The sequence below is a fragment of the Pelecanus crispus genome, chromosome 2 (assembly GCF_030463565.1).
Source record: "Pelecanus crispus isolate bPelCri1 chromosome 2, bPelCri1.pri, whole genome shotgun sequence".
NCBI classification, from domain to species: domain Eukaryota; kingdom Metazoa; phylum Chordata; class Aves; order Pelecaniformes; family Pelecanidae; genus Pelecanus; species Pelecanus crispus.
Genome location: NC_134644.1, coordinates 95692351 through 95715587, shown reverse-complemented (window position 1 = coordinate 95715587; position 23237 = coordinate 95692351). Strand labels below are relative to the sequence as shown.

General features: G+C 39.3%; 1 protein-coding gene across 1 annotated transcript in view; it reads left to right on the top strand.

The window, feature by feature from the left end:
• ADCY2 (adenylate cyclase 2) overlaps positions 1–23237 on the top strand; it is a 241385-nt gene that overhangs the window by 94614 nt on the left and 123534 nt on the right. The window contains exon 4 of the mRNA XM_075705183.1: positions 19323–19472. Within this exon, the coding sequence (XP_075561298.1) occupies positions 19323–19472 (150 nt within the window). The remainder of the gene's footprint in view (positions 1–19322; positions 19473–23237) is intronic.

Here is a 23237-nt window from a genome sequence, read left to right as displayed (position 1 = left end):
TACAAGTCTCTAGTTGTCGTAGGAGACTAATCTTTTCTTTCATCCATAACAGAAATCTTCAATTGTCTTCCAGCTACTTTGCTATTGTTTGTTTATTTTTAGATGTGGTTTTAACCATATGAGATGATAATGTGTTGGGTTGTGGGGTGGATTTTTTTTTTTTAATTTTTGTTTGAATTGACTACTGGTGGTTGTTTGGATTTAACCACTGAGCATTTTCAAACTGACTATAACCATGTTGCTTGTGGTGAGCTCTGTATTGAGTATTAAACTAATGTTGAAAGACTGGTAGAGGATCATTTAAAAATCAGATTAATATTGCCTGCAATATAAAATAGCAGGCAAGCATACAAAGAACTTATGAAAGAATAGACTGCAGAATAAAGTTCATTAAACCCAGCTAGATCTTTTTTGAGATGCTTTTAGAATCAATTTTAATTTGCTTTTAATGCATAGTCATTAAATATATTAATGAACTGTTCTAACTCTGTTTTTATTTCTTACTAGTTTAATTCCTGCTAAGCTCTTCGAGTCTTCTTTGATTATTGTGGCATTTGTTTTAAAAAAAACACATTATTTTAAGCTCCATTCATTTAATCATTTATTGAACACATACAGCAATTGTTCAGTAGCAAGAAATGTTGAAAAAGTGCTGGTAAAACTTACAGTGTTTTAAAAGCATGGAGGGACTTACTATGACTTTTTCAGCTAGGTTTGACTCTTGATTTTTAAAATCTGAATAGACCAATATTTGGCCCCCTCTCTTCTGATTTTTAATAGATATGTGCCCATCACAAATACCCAATAGGGTCATTTCCCTGCCTATAATCTACAGCTGAAACTGCTCTTGGAACCCAGCTAGTATAGTAGCTGCCTTTAAAACATACCGGATGTCCCTCTTTTTTACCCACTGAATGCCTGGATTATCTGTAAAGAAAGCAAAACATAAAGGTACTTTATTTAGTAGCAGTACAGCTTTGATACTCTTTGTAAACAAAGAGAATTTTACTCCAGGCTTACTTTCCAAAGTCTTATCGTTATTTTTGTAGGGTGGGAAGGTAACACAAAGTTGAAGCTACCTGCGCAGGAAAAGCGGCTTCATGGTGTCTACATATACTTCAAATGCAGTTTTGCTACCTCAGTTCTACCTCCATTTAGAAGACAACAATTAGTAATTTTTACTTTAAAAAAAAAAAATTCTAGAGACAAACACTTTAAAGATTATGTTCTTCCAGGTATTGCAGTTGAAAACAAGTAATTTTGTAATATTTTGTAGCATTTGACATTATAAAAGATTCTTTTGAGCTTTAACTACAGGAAATTCCAAGGAAAAAAGTATTTAACTTTGTAGCATTTGAGTTTGGTACACCCCTAACATACTCAGTGCAGAACCACTGCACGTATTCTGTCAGATTGCTACTTTTGGTGGGTAAGAGGAGTAAGAATACAGAGGCCAGTTTTGAATTTCTCTCATTGCTCAGCACGGTTTTCTGTCCAGCAGTGAGAGAGCAGTGTGTGGTGCAAACCTGAAGGAATGCTATTTGCCCGGCTGTACTTTCTGTAGAAATTGGCTGATATATTGGATCTGTACATTTTCATTAGCCTGGCATGGTGCATTATGATATCTTCACTGTTACTGCACTTACACATGTGTGTGAGGCTACATCTGTATTTCTCTGGTATAAGATGCTGCAGGGTGCCATTAGCCTATAGGCAGTTGGGTGAGATAGCCTGCATGCTTGCTGTGGAACAGCTTGCTCCAGCTGAAGAGCAGCCTGCTCACCAACCACACTGGTTGGAGAAGATAAGGACCAGGAAATACAGCTTTACTAAGCCTGAGCAAAGCTCTGTCTAGCCTACTATCCTGTCACCAGCACAGTGGTGGAATAGCTAGGGAAAATTAAATATAAAAAAACAATGTAAGAATATTATAATCATTTCCAAGCCTACTCCCTCAGCTCCTAGCAATTCCTAAGTAAAGTTAGTATCTTTGTATTTCATAAAAGTTGGTCAATTATTTTTCGATAAGTTTTCCAGTTGACTTAAGGTTAATAAAACCTTCAGCTTCCACAGCATCCCATGCCAAGGAACTGCAGTTTGCCTGTCCTATACGCCTGTTTAATTGATGTCCTCTAGAACATTTACTGTGAGACCAGTGAACATTCAATCCTTGTGCACTCTGTACTCTGTCCCTCCAGGAGTGTGTCGTTCTTCATAACGTTCCCACAATATTGTCCTTTTTCCAAGCTGAAAGGTATTTCTCATGGCTCTTCACAACTTTTTTTCTTGTTCCACACCTTTTGAGAGGGATAGACCACTACTGTGTATAATAGTCGAGGTCTGGTCATGCTATGCTTTTACACAGTGGCATATTTGGTTGACTGCATAAAGCACTCCCAAGCCTGGGTAGTTTTCAGTACGGCAGCAGTGGACTAACTGATGTTAGTCAAAAATCCAGTTTGCTGAAGTTCCCAATCTTGTATCATCTGTGCAGTTTAGAAGACGAGCTTATACTTAGTAGTACTTCATGTGACAGTTTATAAACTTTTGGATTTTTACCAACATATGGGTATGTAATGAAAACTATATTACGCTTACGTATGCTGAAGCTAGTATTTATGCTTATATTTTAGTACAGTAAAATAATTTATTGTACAAGTTGATGCACATGTATAGCTTGTTATTCATCAAAGCATATATGAAAGCAACGATTGAAGCCTAAGTTTGGGGACATTGGTGAATTCTAGAAATGATGACGATATAGAGGCAGCTCTTAAGCATTAATCTACATGAAATGCTCCTGGTCTATAATTACAGTAACTGGAAATTATGTTTTTAAAGACTATTAATGGTTCAATACACTTTTCTTCCGTAAATAAAAGATACTTGCATGGAATATGGATGAAACTTGGTGTGTTAATTGGCCAGAATGTTCATGCTTACACTATAGAAAGTGAATAGATACTGTTCACATTATGTCCTATTCCTGACTTAGTATGCTATTTTAATGTGTAGCAAATAGAAATATATGTCACAAATTCACTCCTCCCTGTTCCTGTTTGTTTATGAAGCACCGATTATGTTTTCAATACTGAATCCAATGAAATTACTTGAAAATCTTGAAGGCAGTGAATGGAAAGTCTTAGGTGAATCATATTCTTCTAATGAAAATGGAATGAATTGAATTGCATTTCTTTTCAGAGTAACATGTGAAGTGGTTATAGTGCCAGCACAACGCTGTGTCTGAGTCTTAGTATATAATAGTACAAGAAGAAGCTGCAACTCTCTGAAAATTATCATTTAAAGAGCATACAACTTTTTTCATACAGATAGTCAAAATCATTTGTCCTTGTCATGCTGACTCATGGCTTTCTTCAGAAGCTCCATGATGCTTGGCTTAGGGCTCAGGAAGGCCTAAGGAAGGCCAGATAAGGAATAAGGCAGCAAGGCTGGAGCCTCACTGCCCAGATCCCAGTCCCACAGCACCTGAGCAAGGCAAGCCCCGAGATAGTAACCAGGTTCAACCAAGAGTCAAGATCATAAGGCAAAATCATGGTGTACTGGGTTTGCGTGGCAAGGTTTTGGTAGCAGGGGTGGCTACAGAGGTGGTTTCTGTGAGAAGCTGCTAGAAGCTTCCCCCATCTCCAACAGAGCCAATGCCAGCTGGCTCCAAGACAGACTCGCCACTGGACGAGGCCAAACTACGGTGGTAGCACCTCTGAGATAAATATTTAAGAAGGGGAAAAAAACCCACATGCACAACTGCAGCTGGAGAGAGGAGTGAGAATATGTGAGAGGAACGACTCTGCAGACACCAAGGCCAGTGAAGAAGGAGGGGCAGGAGGTGCTCCAGGCACCGGAGCAGAGATTCCCCTGCAGCCCCTGGTGCAGCCCACGGCGAGGCAGCTGTGCCCCTGCAGCCCATGGAGGTCCCTGGTGGAGCAGATATCCCCCTGCAGCCCGGGGAGGACCCCATGCCAGAGCGGGTGGATGTGCCCAAAGGAGGCTGTGACCCCGTGGGAAGCCCACGCTGGAGCAGGCTCCTGGCAGGACCTGTGGAGCCATGGGGAGAGAGGAGCCCACGCTGGAGCAGGTTTGCTGGCAGGACTTGTGACCCCGTGGGGGACCCACGCTGGAGCAGTCTGCTCCTGAAGGACTGCACCCCGGGGAAGGGACCCACCCTGGAGCAGTTTGTGAAGAACTGCAGCCCGTGGGAAGGACCCACATTGGAGAAGTTCATGGAGGACTGCACCCCGTGGGAGGGACCCCATGCTGGAGGAGGGTAAGAGTGTGAGGAGTCCTCCCCTGAGGAGGAATGAGCGGCAGAGATGTGTGATGAACTGACCACAACTCCCATTTCCTGTCCCCCTGCGCTGCACGGGGGGAGGAGGTAGAGAAATCAGGAGTGAAGTTGAGCCCAGGAAGAAGGGAGGGGTGGGGGAAGGTGTTTTGAGATGTAGTTTTTATTTCTCATTAGCCTACTCAGTTTTGACTGGTAATAAACTGGTTTTCCTCAAGTCGAGTCTGTTTTGCCTGTGATGGTAATAGGTGTGTGATCTCTCCCTGTCCTTATCTCAATGCACGAGCTTTTCATTATATTTTTTCTCCCCTGTCCAGCTGAGGAGGGGGAGTAGTAGAGCGGCTTTGGTGGGCACCTGGCATTCAGGCCGGGTCAACCCACCTCTTTGAAGGGGAGCAGATAAGGAACAAGGCAGCAAGGCTGGAGCCTCACTGCCGAGATCCCAGTCCCACAGCACCTGAGCAAGGCAAGCCCAGAGATAGTAACCAGGTTCAACCAAGGGTCAAGAGCATAAGGCAAAATCATGGTGAGGAGAAAGGTGCAAGGTCAAACCAGAAAGTCGATCTATAGGTCAGGATCACGTCCAGCAATGGCTGGGCACATCCACAGTGACAAGGCAGGGCCGAGGTCAAGTCAGCCCACAGGCTGAGGTCCAGATCAAGGGTGTCTGTGGTCAGGCATAGCTTAATGGAGACCAGCGTTCCTCCAACACAGCTCAGGCAGGAGGTAAAGGCCCTAGGCTATGCATAAATAGAGCTCCTGGGCCCGTGGATGTAAGTGGAAGCCCCAGGTGAGGCTGGTAAGGGTTGTTAGGATTTATGAGTGTGTTCAAGGCCCTGGCACATCCACCATCCTCTCCTCATCCACAAAGGCAGTCATTTCATCACATAAGGCTGTCAGGTTGTTCAGGCATGAGTTCCCCTTCATAACTCCATGCTGGCTAATCCCAGTCACCTTCTTGTCCTTCATAGGGTTGGAAATGGCTTCTAGGAGGATTTGCACTATCACCTTTGCAGGGATCAAGGTGAAGTTATCTTCCCTCAAGACAGGAGTGCCATTTGCTTTTTTCCACATCCCAAGAACCTCCCCTGAACACCATGAGCTTTCAAAGATAATTGAGAGTGGCCTTGTAGTGATATCAGCAAGCTCTCTCAGCTCTTACGGTTGCATCCCATATGTCCTTGGATTGGACTTTCAACTGGAGCGCTACTGAGGTCTCTGACAACCTAATGAGAAAATAGTATGCTGGATCTTTTGCATCTGAGACCATCTCCAGGCATTCATATTTAGAAGAGACAAGGAAAAATCTATTAATCTGGATTGTGTTGTATGTAAATGTGGAGAGAATATAAATCAAAAGACAGTTTTTCATGTGGAAATGTCAGACTGCTTTTGGAGAAGCACCATTTTGTTAACAAGAGAGAACCACATTCATCCCTGATACAACATTGCTAATTTTTGTGGTGATGTTGTAGGTAAGACATTGGCTCAGAATGCTTCTCCAGTTTCAGAACTAATGAAGTTCCTTTTCTGTGGTAAAGGCTTGCTAACAAAGAGAGCACTTCAGTTTTATTGCCTTCTCTCTTTAGGATAAAGTCAGACACTAAAAGACATATTCATATTATCTGAGAGGCTTAGCTTCCCAAACCAGAATGGAATGAAAGAAAGACTGTTGAGAGTTTGTTGGAGGAAAAAATACTTTTTCCAGGAAATAATCTCTGGGTCTCTGTAGCAGTGCTTGTACAGTTAGTGTGCACTGCCTTAGTGTGTTTTCTGCAAACATGTTTCTGTTATTTGGCAGGCAATAAGTATGTTCAGCAGAGTGCTAACTATAGAAACATCTATACACTTTTGTAACTGCAGTGGGGATACATCTGCTGTCAGCCACACAGGCAATGTTGGCAGCTCCACAAAACACCACAAATAAAAAGGCATACAATTGTTTTTGTTTTCTTTGTCAGCCTATGAAGTAGTTTTGATGAAGATTCTTTCAGAGTAGGAACAGAACAAGAGTAACAAATATTTATTTTCTGTCAGGCATAAATTTCTTTTCTATTCATTGATATTTTACTTTGCATCTGGGTCGGCATTTGCCTTGCCTAAAGATGGTTGCCTCATGCACAACTTGTGCCTCTGTTAGCGCTGATTCAGGATTCCAGGACTGATTCAGCCTCTCAAACTTGTTTCCAGTGCTGCCCAGCTAGCTGTCTCTAACAGCCATTACTCTTGCTGCTGCTTACTTTTACTGAAGAGTGCCTCGTAAAGGACCACTTTGAAGCAATTCACTGTCCACTTTTGTGTTACCTCTGTGGACACTATCTATACTACCTGCACAGTGCAAACCCAGATATCTTTCTTCTACTACAGAAGCAGACAAGTGGACATGGAGGTAGACGAATAAATCTGGAGGAAGGCAAAAGTCACAATTTTGAATGTATACACAACTGCAAACCAAAGAAACCCTGGAGCAACCAACTAAAAAGTCTAAACAAAGTGACTGAACTAAGGAGCACTAACAAAACCCAAAGCAGGAATTTTTAGGCCTTGACCAGAGGAAGCAAAGTTCCTTACTCATTGTAATCCTCTTCTGGAACTTCAAGCCATCGCTTGTTTTGTCCCTCTTCTGTCATTTTAAGCAGTAAAGTGTTGGGGTGTCTACTACCTGTCCTATTGTGTGACCCTTACATGAGGCTCCCTCATGCTGGCTTTGGCTTAAAGCTCACAGTGAGCTGCTGATTGTATTCTTTCTCATGCTTTTGCTTCATGAATTCCTGATGGCAGGGGCCTAACCTGTCTTTGTGCTCTTGCAAAAGCCAGACCTACTGGTGTTGCCCATCTAACTGGCCATTCAGATACTAGAGTTGACCTTGTAAATCCTGCCTGGTCATTTTGAAGTCTTCTGTTACAGTGTCCATAGCTATTTGCCATGAAGCCTATTGTTTGGAGTTTTGAGGCAGTCTTGGAACATACTAATCAGATTTATGTGTAGAAAAAAAGGGAGAAAGCATGTCAGTTTTTGTTAGGATCTGGCAACACATAATGCACTGTATTAGCCACTGTACTAGCCTCCTATGACACCAGTACCCAAATACTAAGTTCTTCAACTTTGTGCATGGATGTCTAGCTACATTTGTTTGCAGACTGTCTCAGAAAGCTGCTTGGAGAGAAGTTCTGTTCAGAGTGATAAACTTGTGCTGGAATGAATTTGGGAGAGATGGAAGAGCTTAGATTAGCCTGTGTTGTTCTTCAGCATCCCACAGCTTGTAGAAATGTCTAATAAGCAATGGGAGCGAAGGAGGAAAGGCATCAGTTTGCGTGCTCTTTTAGAGCCATTGGATAACTGGAGGTTCCTAGCTGTGATTTTGTCACGTCCTCAAAGAGAAGAGTAGATTGAAAACCTTTTTCTGCAGAAGGTGGTGAATAATGAGGTAGCAGAGTTTGCTGATCAGATTGGGATATTCCAAGTAGAGATAATGAGTGTCCATTGCAGAGAGCTGTGAAACGCTTAAGTGAATATGTTTAACTGGTGAGTAAAACAGAGCAGGGACTGTTCTCCAGCCCCAGTGGTGAACATGGCTAGTGTCCATACCCTTAAATTCATCTGAGATGAATGTTAAGTGAGGAAAAATAGGTAAGGAAAAGTTAGCTTAATGTGTATGTGTATTTACAGATTTGGGAAACTGTGTTTAAAAGATTGACTTACATAACTGCAAAGCAAACTAAACCTGCCATTGTATTTGGTGCTGAGAACTGCTTCCCTGAGATAGCACATTACTTCGCAACATGTGGATGCTCCAGCACCCTTCTCTGATTGAGAAGGGGTGGTGTGTGAGAGATACTGCTCCAGGTCTTTTTTAGTGTAGTATTACTTATACCTTCATGATGCGTTGTCAAATCTTTCTAATGGCAGGCTGTACTATTAAAAGGTAGGTTGCAAGGTGAACTTACTCTGCTGTAAAGGATAACTCGTATTAGCAACTGAAACTGGTGGGGTTTAAGCAGGAATTTTCTTCTTGCACAGGATTATTTTTCTCATGAAGAATAAAAACTGTAGTCATTCCATATAGTAAAAAACTCCACAAGTCAAATGCACTTTCTACATTGTTCATATTGCTGCTTAGGAACACCTATGATGCTATTTTTCTATTAGCTTAGAACATGCTAGGTTCGAAACAGGCATCTTTTATAAATACAGGTGGGAGAAGAAAAACATTAGAGAAGGGAAATTGTTCCTTCATTTTTTTGTTGCTACATGTACATCAGAATTCGTAAAAAGAGACTGTATTTTCATGTGACTATTTCTCCTTTATCCATAGCATTCCAATACAGTTTCAGTCAAATTTGGGAATGAAGTCAGGAATTAATAAATACAATAACAATGTGACTGCAGTCATCTGGAAATTGGAATATTCTTTTCTTCATATTACTGGTAACTTCTTTTTGTATGTAGGAAGGCCTGTCAGTTTTTGCAAAGCATCATGATGCATTTCAATAATAGACTCACAGCTTGTCTTTTCTAAAATACGTAGAAATGTAGCATACAAACTGTAAAACAATCTGTATGATGTGTTAAATGCAAAATCTGCTAATAAGGCAGAGCTGTAGGTAATAATAGACAAGGTTATCATGGAAATGGCATTATTGCCAGTTTAGCAGACTTGTATTTGTCTTCACATTCACAGTGTTAAACCCATTCGATTTTTAAAATACATTCTTTGGAAGGGAAGACACTGTCGTGTTTACTGCCAGAATTTAATTTTCCCTCCATGCATTCACAACCTAAAACCTGCTTCTTGTATGGTGCACAGAATTTGTAGGTTCATCCCTAAAGCAAAACCTCTAGAGAATATTTTGAACCCAGGAAAGAGTAAATTGTAATATGAGCAATAAAGATATTTCAAAATCTGTCAGAGAATGATAATATGGAAATTAATTTTTTTACTTTAAATATTACATAAACAGTTTTAAATTGTAATTCAGTTACAAATAACATATGCCTTAGATGCACAGTAGTCTAACTATAAAAAAGATTATGGAGCTATCTCAATTCACCTTGTGTCTTGTGCCTGTTGTAGTTGCAATTTTTACTGCTAGAAAAAGTCATTCTGCTAATTAGCGGTGATCTGGCATGCTTTATCAGTAATTTGAGAATTTATTTGCTCCACTGAAGTTAATCAGCCAAACTGAAAACACTTCATCTGTGCAAATGTTTTCTAAAGTGTTGCAAAATGCCTTTGTATGCAGTTACACAGACCAGATAGGAGTTTGAAGAACATATATCTAAAAGTATGTAATTTATATTAGATACCATCTAGAGCCATGGCAGTGAACCAAACCAATCTCCCCTTCCTTGCATGCTCAATCCTTCTTTCAGGAGTTGAGTAAAAAATGGACTTCAGAGAGTCTGTAAGGCCCTTTGACATCCAAGTTATAAAAATATTCAGGGAGAACAAGGCCATTGCAGAGAAACAATTTCTGTATCCCTGTTCAGTGAAGAAGAAACTGAAGAAATTCCCACATTAAAATCCTTCTCAGAGGGATGGAGGAGGCATATATAGATTGGTCTGAAATAGACCTTGGTTCCGGAAGACCATAAAGTAGCAAATGTGAAAATAAACTTTAAAAAAGGGTTCTAGAAAGGGTCAGGGAAACTGTAGGTCTGTAAACCCATGTCTTCATGAGGCCAAAACTGAAGCTGTAAGACTAGAGAATAGGTTAAATGCATCCTATTTTGAAAGAAGTAAAGGGAAGTCTTTCCTTAAAAATGTCTTGAAGATGTCTGAAGGCAGCAACAAACATGTGGATGAGGCTGATCTAGTTGATAGCTCTACTTGGATTTCTGAAAGGCATCTGAAAGAGTCCTTTGCCCAGGCCTTTTCAGTGAACTGAGTAGCTGGGAAGGAAAATCCATGCATGGATAAATTGTTCTTTAAAAGACAAAAACAGAGGTAGGTTCTTATATTCAGTCTTAACGAATAGAACAAGTGTGGAAGTATGGAAAATGTCTCTTCCCTGGACAAGTACCTCCATTTGTTTAATCATGGCTCTCAACTAGTTTAAGAGTAATAGCCTATTCCTATAATGTTGTGTAGTATTGCAGGTGCTTGTAATGTGTAACCACATGCTGCTATATAGGGGTCACTAATACTGGTATGAATGTGAGGTACTGTGCTAACTTTTGAGGTGTTAGAATATATCCTCACAAACCATGTGATTTAGAAAAAAATGGTTCAGGGTGTCCAACGTGCTTCACACTAAGGCTTTGGAATAGAAAGCCTGACCTGACTAATGACATCTTGGCAGTTTTGAGGCATGAAGGAGAGAAAATGGCATCTTTGGTGTAAAAATGGAATGAGTTGGCAGCAGCAGCATGAAGAAATTTTCATATTTACTTCATTCTTTCCTGAATGTAAACCAAATTAAGTACTTTCTTTGTCCCAACTTGCTGATTCCTGACAGCATTCGCCTGACACCAGAAAATTGAACTTTAAGGTTTCCTGAGGGTAAATTTTCCAATTAGATGCCTTCCAATTAAGAATTAACCACAATGCTGATTGGAGATCTCAATATAGTTCAAAATAGTAACCAAGGTCTTAAAAAACACTACAAAGACGTATAAGAGTGTCATCATTAAAAACTTTGGCTCTGAGGACATTCTGGAATCAGTTTAATCCAATTTGTAGGTCATTACTTTCCTTGGTTGTACACCACTATTACTCTCCCTTCTGCTCCATATCGTTCTTCGCAAAGTACATAGCCAAAGACCACTGTTTCCTAGCACAGGCTGCCAAATTATGAAAAATGAATGTGATAAAAGTTTGTCATGGTCATCAGAGAAGCAGAACAAATACTTGAGGAGTATTTCCTATTAAAAAGCTTATCCAGTTCATTATGAATACAGATAGAGAAAAATATTACCTAAGAAAAACATTCTTATATAAATCATAATTTCATTTAGTTGGAGATCATAAAAAATACTATTTCAAAATGTCTAATGACTGTTGTCTATTAATTAGATTAAAACACATTAATTGCCAACAGTTTGCAATGCAATAGAAAAATTATATTGAGTATATGTTCTTACTGTAATTTATTCATGTAATACTAAACTGTTCATTGATTTTAATTTTGTTATATATTGATTACTGAGAGTATGTAGCATATGTAATATGTGGTGCAGTTACACACAGTATAAACTACAGCGTTTGGGGAAGAAAGCTGAAATCATCATTATGGTTTTGAGGGTAATCTTATTTCCAGTTAGGCATGCCAGAAATTAGTACATTAATAAAGAGCACCTATGTGCTTATCAGTTCATTTATCTATTTGTCCTGCGTTCCCCTGGTAGTTTTTGAACCTATTGATTAATTTCTGTAAAACTTGCCAGAAGGGGAGATATTTAGAGATATATAATACATGAAGAAATTTCATGAAGGCTAGTAGATAATAATATGAAATCAACTTCATCAAGACTGGTAGATAGTACAGGAGAGATAGCCTAGTAATACTTCTGCTGAGGGAAAGGAAGGAGAAATCTACTGTTACACATTAACTTTAGCAGTGTATTGCTGGTCCTGTAAGTAAATATATTATGGATTTTAGTCTTTTTCTTTTTAAAGAGTGAAGCAGGTTAATTTCTTGGAAAAGACTGAGGGAGGGTGTCTCAAAAATCAGACATGGGACTGTTTCTGTAATATATTAAAGATTGATGTATTACCCCATAGATTTTTTTTGAAGTAAACTGTTTAAATTTTATGGTATTAAATGTCATTGGTTTTTATAGCACACTAGTACTCATTCCTATATCAGATCCAGGACCCAAAAATGAATCTCAGTCTTTTGGGGATAACATTTTAATTTTTAAAATGGGTGAGAGAACCAGTTGTTTACAGATTCTACTTCCAAAATTCAAGCCAAACCCAAAGTTACTGTTAGTTTAACCTAAATATATATCTGAATAGGTTTGGATTTTTGTTTTTGTTTCAATTAATTGTATATTCAAATGTGTTTGAGCAGGTTTAGTAGTAAAAAAATAAAATGATCCTGGAGGTGCATGTAAACGCATAAAAGAGCTCTCTGCAGACAGGAAGGGGAGTGGAGTGGCTGGCTGATTCCTTCTGAATGAACAGAGAGTGAGTTCCCCTCTGGCAAAAAATTATTTTAGACTCAAGATATGAAGAGTCATTAATTACAGTCAATGATATTAATATGTGTATTACACAGAAGTGATCTAAAGGGACCATAACTCTGGTTCTTGTTACTGGTGTATTTTTCCTGGTTTTGATTCAAGAGCTTACAGTTTATGATCTGTTTTCATCTACACTGACGTATAAACAGGCTCTGTGTATGCACAGAGCTGAATAAAATAAATCCAGTCATTCCACAGAACAGCCTGGAGCTACAAGAAACTTCAATCTGTAATAATGATAAAAAGAAAATCACATCAAATAACAGATATTACAGAAAAGGATTATCCTGATGGTGTCCACAATGCTCTGATTGCAAAAGCTACAAAAAGAATTACATGTACAAATTAGAAGACAGCATCACAACATCCTGGCTTGTAAAATTACATCAATTCCCCTTCCACAAAGGGACTTTTTACCAAGTTTATTTTAGCACTGAAAATATGGAGCAGTTCGCTAACATCTGGAATAATGACTAATTCAAACTCTTTTTTTGTTGTTGTTGATTCTCAGTTATTTTGAGAAATCTTAGGTTATTGGGGTTTTTTTCGGGTTTTTTCTAATTGGGTTGTTTCTTGCAAAATTTCAGTTTGTTTTTCCGCTTATCCTTCTGAAAAACATTTGAGATTCTCTTTGATATAGACAAAGGGTCTGAGGACACTGGAGCTTCCTGTTTCTTCTCTTCATCTGTAGCGTGTTCTTATTGTGTCCTTCATGAGTATTTAAGGATTTAAATACCTTTCGGAGTATTAAATGTAAAGTTGCAGTCATTAAAGAAATTTACTTTGACTCTTAATTCCTGAGGAAGTAAGTGTGCAGTTAGCCATATTCTGTCTGTCCTTCAACCTGTCATGTTCTGTACCCAAATAACTTCATGAACTTTTACCATCAGCTCTGAAACAGAACTAGATATCCAAAAGATTGCTACATTCCTTTATGAAAGACAGGAGCTTTCATGATAGAAACCCCAACTTCATGACCTCACTGAGACAACTCAACTCTCTACAACTCTCTACAACTACCTGAAAGGAGGTTGTACTGAGGTGGGCGTTGGTCTCTTCTCCCACGTAGTTAGCGATAGGACGAGAGGAAATGGGCTCAAGCTGCGCCAGGGGAGGTTTAGGTTGGAAATTAGGAAAAATTTCTTTATGGGAAGGGTGGTCAAGAATTGGAACAGGCTGCCCAGAGAGGTGGTGGAGTCACCATCCCTGGAAGTGTTCAAAAAACGGGTAGATGTGGCAATTCGGGACATGGTTTAGTCTAGTCTACCCTTGATTGGCTTAGAGTAGACCTGGTAATGTGGGTTAATGGTTGGACTGGATGATCTTAAAGGTCTTTTCCAACCTAAACGATTCTATGATTCTATGATTCTATGAAATACAGGAAAAGGCCAGCTGTTACACTGTGTAACAGCAGCTGGTGGACCAGGCACCACTTGATCACTAGTTTTAGTGCTATAGGTATAACAGTCTTTGCCTTGTTTGAGGAGTTGGAAGTACAAAGAGATAAATGGGCAAAAGGATACAAATCCATAGGAATCCAGACTTCATTAATTTTGCTACTCCTCAAACTGCTTGTTTTTGAAACAGTGGTTGCCTTATGGGCAATCGGTCTCCTGTTTTCAATTCTGTCATCCTTGTTAGTTATCACATAGCTGTAGATATTGCTGTCACTGAACTGTATTAGAACATTGGAACTCTTGACTTTGGACCTCTATAGGTCTGGAAATGTGAAAGAAAACAAGTCAGCATCATATGACTGGCCAGAGCTCCATGGGCAAGAGTGTTGCATGGAATAGCTGGAGAACCTTCTGAACACATGTACTAAACATAGTACATGGTGACCATGTGAATGACTAATTTATACGGTGGCTGAACATTTCCTTTTTAAATGCTGCTTTTTGGTTTCTTTTAACTGTACTGTTCATACTGTTCATACTGTTCATAACTGAACTGAACTGTTCTTTCTAGCTGAATTTTGTCCGAGTCTGAAACTGTACAGGTTCCAAAGAAGTACAGACTCGTTCCCTAGCTTGGTTAGTCACACCACAAACCATCAAATGAAAGATCAAATGGGGAGAGAGACTATTCATCTTTGCAGACCTAAAGAATTTGCACCTTGGTAGTGACACAAGAATTCTTTTTTCTGCCAATAATTTCCATACAGACATTTTAAATTACAGCCTTTCTTGCCCACCCCTCAACTTCCATTTCTTCAGCTTTCTCATCCAGAAGAAAAATGGAATCTAACTTTAAAAAGTTATGAATTGTTCATGTTGGGGGGTGGTAGTGGTGGTAAAAATTCTGTTCATGCAAGAATTGCAGGAAGGATCTATACAATATCTAAAAGGAAAGAAATGCAACAAAATAACTCATAAACTGGATGCTTTCCACGTAGGGAAACTCCGTAGAGAACTCTGATTTTTATATTCAGTATTTGAACAACAGTTACTAAGACATTTGACAAATGATTTATGTTTCAGTTCAGAATCAGCAGCCTAGATTATAATTCTTTTATTTTTATATAGCATAATACTTCCTTGGATACATATACCTTTGTAGACAGCTTTCATCATTTGAACTAGGAAGATGTACCTTTAGTGTGTAATCTATACAATACACTACATTTTTTTTGAGCAACTCAGTGAACTTCAGTAGTCTCTTGAGAAATTAGTCATAGCTACTTAACTTTGTCTTAATTTGCTTTTAAATACAGTCTATTTTGATAGTCAAGCACTAGACAGCAGATTATATTCACTGATACTGAAAAATACATGTGCTTGTATGTAAAAATACAATTTAGAAAATGCCCCATTACCTGGAAGTGCATACAGTTTTCTGTAGGTCAAAAGAGATGGAAGAGATGTCAGGCAAGACAATGTTACTTAAGTGATCAGAGGTACAAACTAGTACCTTGAGATACTTCCCGATGGTATCTTGGCATTCCTTGCATTAATTTTTGACTCATATCATCTACCTTCTGTAGACATTGAATTTATTCATTGATTAAGCAGAAACTTCACCACACTGTACACTTAATCTAGTTAAAGCTGTCCCTGCTCACTGCGGGGGGGTTGGGCTGGATGACCTCTAAAGGTCCCTTCCAACCCAAAGCATTCTATGATTCTATGATATCTAAAGGGTGCAGATGGCCCAGGAGATGGACTTGCCTCTCCACTGACTGTACAGAGAGTTTAGAACTTCTGCTGTGTGACTCAGTGTTTCCATATAGTGAATTTAGTGGGAGTTTACAAGAGTTCATGTATATTGTGCTTTTTGGGTTTGGTTTTTTTTTTTCCATACAGTGTTTGTTTGTAAAGGAGATGGACTAGGTTCATGCAGCACTGTCTTTGAGTTCACCCAGGTCTTTTTCTGCTGTTGAGTTACCATCGTTAGTTACGCCCTTTTCCACAGCTCAGGCTTGTCCTCCTTGGCAGAAGCCCTAACCATGTTGTGTAGTCTATTCAGGTGCCCCCTAATTCCCTTATAGAGGTTCTTGGCAACAGCTTTACCTGCAGAGTTGATCAGAGCTCTCACAGCAGTTTCTTACCAGAAGATCCACCACATCTTCTCTTATTATCCAACATTCATCTGGGGGGAGAGGGAGACAGGGGTGGGGAGAAAAAAAAAAAAAAAAAGAGGAAAAGAGAAATTGCTGCGGAGTCCTAGCGTAGAGAAATGACAAGGTAGAAGACTGCTCTGATTCAGGATTTCATTGCAAGTGCTTCGGTCCAGGTAGGATTCACAGCATGGGGTCTTCTCAGAGCAGGTGCCTGAACAGGAGGAACTTTTTGTATGATTGCATACTGATTAGAGTACTTGCTTAGGAAGTGGGAAGCTCAATTAATTTTTTTGGACTGAGGAAAACTTTGCACCTGTTCCTTCTAGGAGAATGCCTATGAGACTTTAGAGCAAACCTGGGATGGAGCTCATCTCCAGCTCGTATGTTGAAACTGGACTGCAGTTCAGAAGAAAATGCAAGACTTAGGAGAAGAGAGATACTCAGCAAGAAGTATATATGTTGTTTATTTTGTTTAGTAATGTTAATTGCATTTTCCATTGAACAATCTATTGACAATATATATTTTACTCAATAACTCTTCAGTGACAAATACAGAAATATTCACTCAAGCCAGACTACATACAGGCAAAAAATCTGTTGGTCTGAGTTAGAAACTAGTTCATCCATTTCTTGGAAATATTTTTCTAAGTTAATACCCTAGTGACACATTTCTGAATGAACACCATGCTAGCCAAAAGATTAATGATGTTTTGAACACAGCTTCTATCTACATATTCACTTATACACTTACATGTTCCATCTACACTAAGTATGGCAGTGGCTGAGATACCCGAGTTGTCTTTGAACAGCCTAATTCAGGTACTGGAAGCCAGCATAGAGCTTCATGTGGGCTGAATTACCCCACTGAGAATCTGAAAAGCCTGGTTAATTAGCTTCCTTGCCTGTCAGTCACTTGTTTCCATCTATTTTCTCACTTCACCTAGTTCAGTCATAAAACTGTAATCTGTTTTTCTACGGCTGTGAAGATGATACTCATAATTTACTCCTCCATCTACCTATCAAAGTATACTTTTTTTTTATTTTGATTGGTTATATTCCTGAATTTTTGCTTTAAATAGTCTATAACTTTGTGAAGCTGGACAGTACATTTAGTAAGTTTGTGTGCGGCTTTTCAGCAATGATCCATACATAGTGATGATGACAGCACACTGTTGATTTCAGTTCAAATCAGTGTTCATTTTGTTACTAAACCTTCCCAGTGCGTATCTGAGAATTTTCTATGCCCAGCAATCTTTATTTTCAGCCTTTTGTTCTGATTTCATAATTTCATTACAAAAACCAGCGGTGACTGCCAGTTGGAACACCCTACCCCTGCACTGTAATCTCTCACGCAAGATCTTTGTTGACTAATCCATGTCTTCTAAGAGTACTGTGATATTGCTGACATGAAAGCAGAATCAGGCAGTTGTGATTTACAAAGAAATATAAAAGTATTTTGAGTTCAAATGTTTTTGTGTACACCATCATCTCTTACGTTTTTTTTAAATTAATGGCTGTTGTGAAATGTTTCATTTAAACTATTTCCCATCCCTCTGCTTGATCAAACAGGTTCTTTGGAGAAAATGAAAAATGTAGATTTTTTTCCTTGTTTTTACATTTATGTATTTTAGAAAATTTTAAGAACTCAAGTGTTGCTCTTAAAAACATTATAATGCCATGATCTTAAAGTTTTAAGGAAAGAAAGGTAAGTTTTATCAAATTGAAAACATCAATCCTTTTTGTGGCAAAGGTGTATAGTTACTGCTTTTAGCTTTGTGGAACCATGAGAGGTGAGATGTCAGGCATGTCACAGATGGGGGAACAGGTATTGCTTGTAATGATGTTATAATTTGCGAGGAAAATAAAAGTATTTCTTTAAAACTCTGATTTTAAAGTGTGCATTTATAAAAGGAGCATTAAAAAGTCATGTATTTTTTTTTGAATAAAATGTATTCCTCAAGGAGATGGATTTCTGTTAATAGGACAATTTCTCTCTTTTCTCTGAACCACTGTAGCATACTGTCCGACTTTTTTTCTGACATCTCTGGCTCTTTCACTTCTAGCAGTTCACAAAGGATTGGCTGGTACATAAGTACACCAAAACCAACCATGAATGGTCACTGGGGAAGTCTATCATAAACCTCATGATTAGATTAACTGTGAAGAATTAATGGAATTTTAGCCTCCTTTCTTCCTCCTTCCCTGTCAGACCATGAGCACTAGGACATCATGTAGTACTTGTAGTCCAGGCTATATGATACACTAGGGCTTTACAGGTAGAGACCCACTCTGATCAGATTGCAGCTGTATCTCAACTTCAGCCCCCTTTCAATATTATCTTTTTTTATTGAATTCAGAATTGGTTTCATTACTGTGTTTCTTCTGCTCTGAGTGAGCTAGGATGGGTAAATATGTCTCTTTTTGCAGCAATAAATGGGGGACAGTTGAAAGTGCTAGCATCACCACACAGTATTCTGTCCTTTTTGAAGTTCAAGCACAGGAAAGGCCTGCCTCTCTCCTCTCTTTACTTTCTCTGAAATGTCCCAGACAATTAATAAATAAAACTGGATTCTTTAAGTGAACGTATTTCTCATGTTCATGTGTTGCTGTGTACACCGAGTATCTGATGCTGTAAGTTTGACCCTAAATTTTATAGATTAAGTTTTGGTTTAAGCAAATGCAGTGTTTTGGTGGTAGTGAAAAGTATATTCTAGTAGAGAGATGTCAGATCTCACTACTTAAACATTGCTTACTGTCACCGAGGTTAATATTTATAGCCAACTGACAGACAGTAGTGGGTCAGGCTGAGAGAAAATGCAGGTCAGGCTGTTGCAGGTGAATCTTTTCACCCCTTAATCATATGGCACTGCAAAGGAAAATGTTTTGCCAAAAGAGCATGGCAATAACATGGCTACTGATGTTATTATTAGGAGCCATAGCTATTGTTTTACATCAGTAGATCATGATCCCACCTAATTAATACTCAGCAGTGGATGTATAATATGAGCTGAATTTCTTTTTCAGAAAATGTATACCTCATCGAATAGGCAAACATGTTGTTCATTATTGTTTAATCCTAAATGAAAATGGTATTATTGTTTGGGATTTTGCCACTAATTGTGAAGGCTTTTGGAAAGGTGAACCTTTGCTAGAAATCAAACACAAGCAAAATACATGACTGCAGCAACCTTTCATTTCAGGTTAGGATTATGTTCTGTTAATTTATTTATATAAATTCCCTGACACTTTTTTTTTTTTTTTTTTACCCCACCTAGATATTGGCAAATGTAATAATTTTTATCTGCGGAAACTTGGCAGGAGCATACCACAAACACCTCATGGAACTTGCACTGCAGCAGACATATCAGGACACGTGCAACTGCATCAAATCCCGTATCAAGTTAGAATTTGAGAAGAGGCAACAGGTAAAGTCACACCCATGTCTGAGTCTGTTTTGCTGTTTTCACATCATCCCCCTGTTCATCACTATATAATCCAGTCTGCTAATGCAAAAACACTGAATTATGAAAAGTTACAACAAAATATGCAAAGTCTTTTGAACAGGGTTGTGCACAATTTCCATCTGAATATAAGAAGGCATTATAATTACTTGTGTTGTCAAATACATGTTTTCTTTCAGTTGTTCTATGAAAATATTTTATGATAAAGAAAGTTGAAAATGCTATACAGCTTGTGTTTGCACACTCTTCTGTTGTCCTCACTGAATGAGCTGTGAGATGTACATGTGCGCTTTGGGAATCATCAGTTCTTCAAGCCCAAGACCAATACTGCAAAATCACTGTGAGAAGATATTAGTGCACTGTTTCTGAAAAATATTTGAAACTACAATACTGATGAATCATGTGATATAGTTCTAGGGGTCAGGTATGTTAAGAGGAGCTAGGGGAATTGCATAATGAGACTATCTGTCATTTACTGTAGCAGCTGAATAAAAGGCTTCTCTGATTGCTTTATATAGTTCTTTTTCTCTTTGCAAGTTCTGTACAGTGCCTATCATCCTGACAGATAGGTGCTTCATTTAAGAGAATTTGAAATACAAATTAGTTCATCAAGCAGTAAAGAAGATAGGTGTGTTTTGCGTTGAAGGTCACCAGACTCAAACTTCTATGAACTGTTAAGGGTCAGAGAATAGAGCCTTCACTGACACATTCCTGTTGTCACGAAAAGTGCATGGAGATGTACACCTTGTATGTCCCAACTGACCTTAATTGTCATGTCTGTCTCACAAATACCTGCAGCCATTTTAAGTGAAGGTTTTCAAGATCCATCACCAACACTTTTTTTGCAGAAAAAGCAAATGGAGAGTCCATACCAGCATTTTGACAGGTGATGTGTGTTCAGAGGGCTAGCCTTATTCTGCTGAGCATGCTGAGCACTTGGGTTGCATACTGGCTGAAGATGCTGCAAAACATTTAAGGTAGTCTTAAGGAGAATGTTTTACAGTAAAGGCAGGCTTTGATGGTTAGATGCAAAAACTGGATAAGGTACTATTGCAGGAGAGGTTGTGTAAGAGCAGTCATTTATAAGTTTCCACCTCTGCCTCCATGTGTGTGCAGTGAATCAGTAGGCTTTATAAATGATAGTACACATTGCACATTTTACTATCTGTTGAGAGTATGGGCGAGAGTATCTCCAAATTAGTTCCAGTGAGACAGCTTGCGAGTACAGAGCAACCAGGTATCTGAGAGCAGTGCCACTCCAGACTGGGCAGCCTCCGATGATGTGGGGCCTATGTGATGGCTTCTAGGCTCATGGTGACAGGAAATGCATTGGTGTATCTGCCAGAGTCAGGAGGGTGTGTTACTGGACACTGTCAGTAGGTGAACTCAAAAGGGGTAAGGATGCTGCTTGTAGAAGTCAGTAGTTAGAACAGACATAGTGCTACCTGGTGGTTTCTGTATAATGTGTATTATTTGCTAAACACTACTAATTTCTATGGAAAGACATTAGTAGTTTTGGTTTCCTGGCACTTCTGAAGGTCTTGCAAAAATGGTTGAGATCCTGACAATGAAGAGAAGCAAAAATATCTGGAATTCTGTGCCAGATGCTTCCCCTTTGTGGTTTGTAGAAGTCATGTTTCTAATATGCTGGAGCCCAGCAAGGTGGAAAGCAGCAACAGCCATCTTTCATTGGTAAATTGTGGTGGTGTGATAGAATAATGAAGGACATTGTACATAATTTGTTATATATGTATGTGTTGTCACATTTGCGTTTTGATAGAAATAAATGTATCAAATCAGTTAAGACATCTACACATGTCTAAGTAGTGTATTGGAGGTCTGGATTAATAACAGATGGATCAATGTCTTATTAAAGTAAATGAAGTATTTGATGAATGTTAATCATCTTTTTGGCCTCCAATGAACCATTAGCTCATCAAATCTTCTTATATAGATTTCTTTAGCCTTTATCCTCTCAACCCCATAATATGCCCTTTATCTCATGTCACAGTTTTTCCAGCCGAAAAGGCACCCTTATTATCACACTTATGAATGCTAGATATTTAGATGTAAAAAGGGAAATAAGGATTAATTTGATAAGTTGTTGGGGTTTCACTCCCCTCCCAGGGTTAACATACTTCTTTGTTTGCAAACTTTAGTTCAGAAGTGGATGTACTTTAGTCTGTCTTTTAGTACTGCTTGTTTTGCCAAGAAGATACAGAAGATCATCCACATTGTTATTTTTCAGGGAGCAAGTCAATCATATTGCTGGCTATTTTTAGAGGATTGGGAAACATTGAAACAGTAGGAGCAGATGCATTTTAAAAAACGTCGAGTTTGATCAAAGCCTTTATTAGCCTGTGAAAGGTTGTAGCATGACCCTTGATTCTACATCTCTTTAAAAGAAAAATGTAATTTACTTCAGTGAGAAGTAACACAAGCTACTTTTATACAAGTGCAGAGCGTAGGATGTGCTTCTAAATGCTTAGGGCTCCAGATCAAATTTGTCCAGATCATGGACATCACGTCCTTTATAATTTTTTTTGAAAGATGTGCAATTTATGTTCCATATTATTCCATGGATTTTCTCTTAATTTGTTTGAAAGCAGTCTCATACAAATGTAGCCAACTGTTGTTTTTCAGTAGGGTTTTTTTGGTGTGTCTTTGAATAGCCTTTTTGAGAATACCATTTTGATTGTATCAATAGATAGGTATATTGAATTACCACTCAACAATTATGCCAATGAACTCAAGAGAAACACCAAATTTGTTGTTTTCAAGTGAGATCAGCATACATTAGTATCTGGTGAAATAGGGGTGTGCGTATATATACTGAGGTACAATTCAGACATATTGTACCCACACCATTGTGTATTTCTGTTAGGGCACGGCAAAGGCTGGCCGCTCCCAAAGGGATGGGAAGCCATGGGTGATGGCACCTCCCAGCAGCGCAGGGACCTCACCAGCCGGGGCCCTGCCCCACAGCACAGGGTGAGCTGGGCAAACCCAGTTGCTGGCAGCCAGTGTTGAGCAAGAGTCCAGAACACCAGCCAAGTCTGTGGTGATGAGGCAGGTCTGAGGCCAAGCTCAGGATCAGGTCCAGCAATTGCTAGGCAGGTCCGAGGTGAAGCAGGGAAGTCAGTCCAGGAGCCACAGCCTGCTCCTACAGCCCAGCTCAGGCAGATACTGAGCTGAAATGGGGCTCCCTCCCTTTCCCCACCTTTTGTTCCCTCCCTTTCCCCACCTTTTGTCCTTCCCCTAAACATCCCCTACCAAGTCTTGTACAATTCCAAGATGTTCTTGCCTTGCACCCCATAATGTGTCCCAGACCCCTGTAGCTAGTAACCCCCCTCAGACTGTAAGGTGATCCAGAGAGCATCTCCTGTTGACTCACTGACTGGCATCAACTCTAGACCATCGGGCTGACGGCTCCCCCGTGAAAGCCCTGGCATGAGCCAGGTCAGGGTGCTCAATTTTCTCTGATTAGGTTGTTGGGACTCCTCTGCCTGACACCGTCTTGTGTGTTCCTTTGTGTTCAGGGAGATAAGCCTTTTGACACATAGGGCAAAAGCCATTTCAAACTCAATGTGAATGTCTGAAAAAGGTCAAATGAATGATGCCATAAAAGCTCCCATTCTCCCCATTGGATGCCTACATAGCTTAGACAGTCATGTGAATGTCAGGCCTGGTGGTTATATTAGATATGAGGAACCATATTTAGTAGGGAAG